Source organism: Oryza glaberrima, chromosome 12 (assembly GCF_000147395.1).
Source record: "Oryza glaberrima chromosome 12, OglaRS2, whole genome shotgun sequence".
Classification (NCBI taxonomy): domain Eukaryota; kingdom Viridiplantae; phylum Streptophyta; class Magnoliopsida; order Poales; family Poaceae; genus Oryza; species Oryza glaberrima.
In genome coordinates this window covers 12,868,847-12,875,568 of record NC_068337.1, presented here as the reverse complement: position 1 = coordinate 12,875,568, position 6,722 = coordinate 12,868,847, and the positions used below count along the sequence as shown (strand labels likewise).

Here is a 6,722-nt window from a genome sequence, read left to right as displayed (position 1 = left end):
TATGCATATGATTTGAGAGATGATTTTGCCATTTTTGCTCTACTAGCAAAATTATGTTTTTACCCTTAAATACCTTTACCAATACTTAAATACCTTCTACATTTTACCTGTGATTGAGGAACGTTCGATCTTTACCTTTTTTAATACGAACACCATCAAAATTCCTATGGTATTCACGCTCTCCATGTGCAAGAAACATATTGTGTTATTAGTAGTCTAGTAGCTCGCCACAGACTAAGAACAAAGCACGCATGAGTTTTTGAAAAAAGGCCAGCTTTTACAATATGAATTGGTCCACAACTCCAACGGTGTTATTCCGCTTTGACAAACAGAAAGCTACAATACGACATAACCTGGCTTATGCCAAATACACTAATCGGCATGCTTTTCACTACCCTAGCTTGTATGATGATGGAAACAGACTGGGCAAGAATTTGTTCTAAGACGAGTTGATGAGGACCCACTCCACCAATGTGGACACGCCGAATCCGGTGGCTTCTTGCTTTTTGTAGTTCCAAACCGGCCCAGCCATGTCAACGTGCATCCACTGCACTTTCTCATCAACAAACTGCAAAGAAAAAAGCATCAGCATTTATATATATACCCTGAAAATTATGTCAAAAACATTGAACTGGAGCTAATGATTTTGTCAATTTTAGAGACAAGGAATTGGGGCTTGATCTCGATCAATTACTTTGGCTCTAAATGACATATATATTGTGTACATAAGTGATGAGAAATTGCTCTGATACATTTAACATAAACTATCTCACATTTACCCTTAACAAATTTGACAGTTCAAGAGTACTATTTTGTTTCTAGTAAATACTTTTTCATATATAGCCATGTAATGGCAGCATTATGACCTGGGAATGTATAAAGAGCCTCGTTTTCCATTAATTCACCATAATTATGTTGATAATTTTTATCATTTGGATGATTGCAGTAGTTTGTCTACCCATTTTATTGTTTTAAGATGCATGATGTTGCTGACGATCAGTGCAGGTATGTAAATATACTGTTTGAGACGAACAGAACTATTAAAGTAGTCCATTGTTTTTACTTACTGATGACGACGAATTTGTCAACTAGATTTACTTTTGTAAACCCAACATTGTTTTTCTTTTTCTAGCAGAATGTGGCTACATTCATCACTTCATTTCAGTTTCGACGTAATTCCAATTCATTCTGTCTTTGTTGAGAAATTTTGGTTTGGTTTAAGTTTGAAAGCAATTTTCCGTGTTCTATACCATCCTTCAACGCTTTTAAATGCAACTTTTTCCGTACGAAAACCTGATTTTCTAGCAGAATTTTGCCTAGACAAAATGATGGCTGCTCAGACAAATTTCATCTTGGCCCACGGGTAATGTATCCTATAAAATACAAACTGCCTAGACGCTCCATTTATATCATATGGTTTACATTTTTTACGATACTCCACGAAAGGATGCACAGATAATTTCTTTCTCGGTTCATAAGAAAGAGAAAATAATATACCTGCTTCAGAAATAGTCCAGCCGTAATCGCACCACCCAGCGGACTACCGGTGTTAAGCATATCAGCAACGCTAGATTTCATTTGCTCCCAATAGCTTTCTTCTAGTGGCAGTCTCCAGAACTTCTCTCCTGATGCCTCATATGCGGCAGCGACTTCCTTGTCCAGTTCATCACTTGGAGTCAAAATCCCTGTAAAAATATTTCTCTTAGTATGCTGAAGAACAATGTACTACCCACTATTCCTTCTTGTAAGCACTCAAAATTTACCATACTTATTAACGGAGAAGACTACAGAAGAGATATTATATTTGATCTTACCAGCAATGCTAGGACCAAGTGCAATTCTGCAGTAACCAGTAAGTGTTGCCAGATCAATAATCTGCTTGCATAATTAAAGATAGGTAAGTAGTGTGAGCAACACTCTCTATAAGATGGACCAAGAAATGAAAACCATACTTTGCATAACCGAAAAAAAGAGAGACAATTTTCCTATATTTTGGTGGAGCGACAAGAACAATGAGCTGTTTAAATTATTGTGTGATAATCCCTATATTTTGGTTCTTGTGCTTCCTTGCAGCGCAAAATATTTTTCCAGTCCAAACAGGGCTTTATAAATGACTTGTTTCTAAAGAGTTAATGGTGGCAGGGCTAAAAAGTTTACAACCAACAATAGCAATGTCCTATACAAATTTTCAAATATGGAACTTCACAGATGGCAGTCATATCAATAGAACACGGGCAACTTTCAAAATTAACTCATTACCTTGTCAACACCCAGTTTACAGGCATATACCAAAGCATCAGTAAGTGTAAGCCTTCCTTCTGCATCAGTGTTGTCCACCTGAACAAAGTGATAGACAAGAACTGGACGATAAGAACAGTGTGATCTTAGCATTACTGATAATTGAGAAGCAGGATAAGCATCACAATATTACTCCCTCCGTTTCACAATGTAAGTCATTCTAGTATTTTCCACATTCGTATTGATGTTAATGAATCTAGACATATATATCTATCTAGATTCATTAACATCAATGTGAATGTGGAAAATGCTAGAATGACTTATATTGTGAAACGGAGGAAGTACTGATTTACGATATGGATCATGTATAATTGAATATTTTGATTTTCAAAAGTATTACAAGAAAAGGTATCACGTCGTTACTAAATAACTATGCCTCGTGGATGCTGAATATTGTTGTCTTCTCAAAGTACTATAAGAATAATACCTCAATAGTTTTTCCATTAGAAGCAGTCACAATGTCACCAGGCCTCATGCCTGTGCCACTTATCATATTTTCGCATGCAGCAGAAATAAAATGAACCTGTGATCAGGGAAATTATTAGTAGATACACCATAACAAGTAAACCAGTGCTTGCTCACACAAGTAACTGAAAAGGGAAGTACCTCTACTCCAGGAGGCTTGATTTGGCCCAAAGCTTTTGCTGCACCAAACAATGCTGCAGAGCCACCCATATCTTTCTTCATCAGCTCAATAGTGGTGACTGCTCCAATCTTAATGTTGTAGCCCCCACTGCACACAAATTTCTGAATCAATTGTAAAAACTAACTTTATTTATTACCGATGTAGTAGAAAAAACTACCATTATGACAAGCATATTGAAAGTTTCTAAATCACATGTAAGAACTAATTAATACTATATATTTTTTTAATAGATAACGTCATTGACTTTTGGTGTCACATTTGACCATCGTGGGTAAATATATCAAAATGTAAGTCATACTTAAAGTTCATTTAATAGTAAAACATGGTACAACAAAATAAATAATATTTTATTAACTTTTTAAATATGATGAATGGTCAAACATCCTGCAAAAAATTAACAACGTCATCTATTAAAATATGGAGGGAGTATTTCACTGTAACAATCAACAAATTATGTAGAGAGAGGTAGAACCTGTCGAATGTGAGGCCCTTCCCAACAATTGCTAGCTTTCTCTTGACATTTCCTCCAGGGGGTTTGTAGCACAAGTGTATAAAGTGTGGAGGATTTGCAGAGGCTGCAGCAACTGCCAAGTACGAACCCATCTTCAGCTCCCTGCATTTCTCCTCGTCTAATATCGTCGCCGTCAACACGTCACTGTAACTAGATGCAATGTTCGATGCCTCCTCCGCGAGAACAGCTCAAGAAAGAATCAAAGAGTTAATATTCAGATAAGCAGACATTGCAATGGAATCTATGCAGAAAATTCAGACAGTGTTTCAGTAGGAAGAATGCAGTGATTTACCAGGGGTAAGGACATTTGCAGGTGAGTTCACAAGCTCTTTGGCGAAGATCACGGCTGAGGAAACATGGTTGGCGTACTGAAGTTTCCTGCCCATCTCTTGGCCGGAGCCAAATCCGATAAGATCTACTTGCTTGAGATGCACCTTCTTGGAGTCAGACTTGTATCTCCTGTCCTCGTGCAACCCAAGCACAACTCCTGCAATCCGAAGAGGAAGTCAATCCAGCAGGTAATAGTACTACGTCTACATCTAAGTATCTAACAAAGAAAAACATGTCGTTTTGAATATGTTTCAGGTAAAATTTCTAGAATTCTGAAAAGTGGCGTCTACTTAATATAATATACATGGATTGGTTATGTGGAAACTATATATATTAACAGATTTACCTTGAAAAATACGGTCATAATAATGTTATAACTTATCTTGTTTTAAAACATTTTATTTTTTTTTTATGATTAGCTTTTATAAACTCATATAGTTTAATATCATAATATTCATATTTTTAGACCCGTTATGAGAAATATTTTCATAATATACAATTAACATGTCGTTAAACTACATGTATTTTCAAAATTAAATGGGGGAAGTAATTAATTTCAACGCTAATTGCGAATGGGTCCTAAAAAGATAACGGAAAAAGAAAAACAAGTGAAAGCAACCGGAGCACAGCACTGTACCAGAAGCCACTGCCGCAGCAGCATTCAGCCTAAGATCCTCTCCCTGAACCCAACCCGGCGGCGGCGAGGCGAGAGCAACGGCGGCGCTGCGAGCCTGCGCGGACTTGGCGACCGCCGCGATGGTCTCGCCGGTGCTCCGGCAAGCCGCAGCTGAGGACGGCATGTTGTTGCCAACGCCGACGAGGCACACCCTCTTGAAACCGTGGAGCCCCGGCGCCGCGGGGAGCCGGAGAGCCACCGACTGCCCGGCTCTCCCGGCGAACTCCTCCTCCGCCGACGCCTCCGACAGGAGGCCGCCGAGCTCGCCGTCGAGCTTCGCCAGCGCTGCGGCGGCGTTCGTGAACCTGGAGCTTGATGATGTCGCCTTGGACACGTCGGTCTCGGTCACAAGGACGGCTAGGATGTCTCCCTCCCCACTCGGTGAGGTCCATGTCCTTGGCGGCAAAACTGATCTATAAAATTTAACCAAGAAAATTTGACCTCATTTTGTTTGAAAGATGACGCAAAATTTGTACGAAGAATTTGTCGAACAGAAATAAATGGAAGAAAACTTTTGCGAAGAACACTAAAATGATCTCATCTCGATCAGTGATTGTTTCAGAAACACTGCACTCCCTCCAGGTTGATTATAATTATCGTTTTTGATAAAGACATAGTTTTTAAATAATAACTTTAACCACTATTTTTATTACAATATATATAGAAATATCAATAAATATGTAATTTTATTTACCTACCTTCTAAAAGTAATCTATGCATATTCTACATATTTGTAAGACAAATATTTTATTTGTTATTAATAGTTAAAATTTTAAAAGTTTGATAATACCCATCTCCAAAATGATAAGTATATATTCTCAGTCCAGAGCGAGAGTACTATGTCAAAGAGTGATCAAGTCAAAGAAAGTAGCAACTTGTTTTTCCGGGAGATAATTAGCATAAGTCACGCATGACGCACCTGAGGAGGATCGACGACGTTGGGCATGGTGAGGCCGAGAGTGGGGGCGGTGTGTCCTTCCATTCGAGCAACCCTACGACCAAGGGCGATCGATCGACCTAGCTATTGGCCGGAAAGTAGTTAGCTCCGGCGAGGTCGGTGGCGGCGGCGGCGGCGGCGGCGATGTGTGTGGAATTGAATGGATCGGCTGAAGTGGTATGCTATATAGCGGGTGCAGTTGCGTCTGCAGACTGTACACGACACACTAACACACTGAAGGGAGTGAAATTAATTCCATGCTTAGTCGTCGTCTCTGACCATATCTGCAACGACCTTGGCCTGTGTAGGTGCCAAAGATTGCAGGAAAAAGATGGGAGTATACTATTCGAAGGCATTAATAATGCAGTGCCTTAATTTCTTGGATAAGGAAAATCCATCCGGTCAGGATGGCTGACTATTTCTGTTAACGATGTGTTCTCCCCATTGTCACAAATAAGTTGTTTTATTCTACGTGCGGTCAATCAGTATTTTCATTGTCACATGTGTTGATTACAGTTACCGAATAGTATATCTTTACTATATGTTTTTACTGATTTTAGTAAACAATAAATATTAATCAAACCAGTTTATTTTAATCGTGCTGCGACTCAAAACATCTCTGTTCTCTGTGGACAGAGATGGTATAGTAATCGAGGAAATTATGGATGCCCAGATTCTTCACGGCTGTATTTTCTTCCATGCACTACATTTTTCTTCAGTTCCATTTCATCATGCACATAGTTTGAAAAGTATAGCTACATGACATTCTGTGTAATGCATTATTGGTCATGAATATGAACATCGCCATCTATGACCAGACATACTAGCACAGTAGCACTAGAAATATGGGCCAACAAGGCTTGGTGGACGGGCGGAGACTATGAATTGAAGGGTAGGTTGAAGCAGGTAAGACCAGCTATGCTGCTCAGCTTACTTCTGTTTCTCTTCTTGTAGTATTATGGAAATCCAATCAGTTATGTCAAACGTGATCAACCTGGCACCGATTCTAGAACTGGTGTTTCATTTTGACAAGATTGCATATAAACCACTCCAGTTGTTACTCTTGTTTTGAGAACTTTTCTCAAAAGCCAATTTGCTGCAATGGCCCGCCTACTCAAATCCCCTCCGAGGATGGAAATAGCCAAGCTAGATCTGTAGGACACGCTTGGTTTTCATATGCATCTGATTCGATCCGGACCCCCGATGTAGTTTGAAGAAGGAAGACGATCTCGAACAGCGATCAATAGCAACGAACAACCGTGATCGAGCTCGGTTTCCCCTGCTGTGGGTACACGTCGCCACAAATGGACTAATTCGGCTATTG

At 39.4% G+C, this 6,722-nt stretch overlaps 1 protein-coding gene across 1 annotated transcript; it reads right to left on the bottom strand.

The window, feature by feature from the left end:
- Positions 1 to 219: 219 nt before the first annotated feature.
- On the bottom strand, positions 220 to 5,525 carry LOC127757611 (putative leucine aminopeptidase 1). The gene is given in 11 exon segments (XM_052283161.1): positions 220 to 568; positions 1,498 to 1,685; positions 1,815 to 1,875; positions 2,260 to 2,337; positions 2,726 to 2,821; positions 2,905 to 3,031; positions 3,417 to 3,642; positions 3,748 to 3,942; positions 4,423 to 4,834; positions 4,836 to 4,874; positions 5,381 to 5,525. Coding segments are annotated over 11 exon segments (1,614 nt in total). The 5' UTR covers positions 5,444 to 5,525; the 3' UTR covers positions 220 to 439.
- Between the last annotated feature and the right edge of the window lie 1,197 nt (positions 5,526 to 6,722).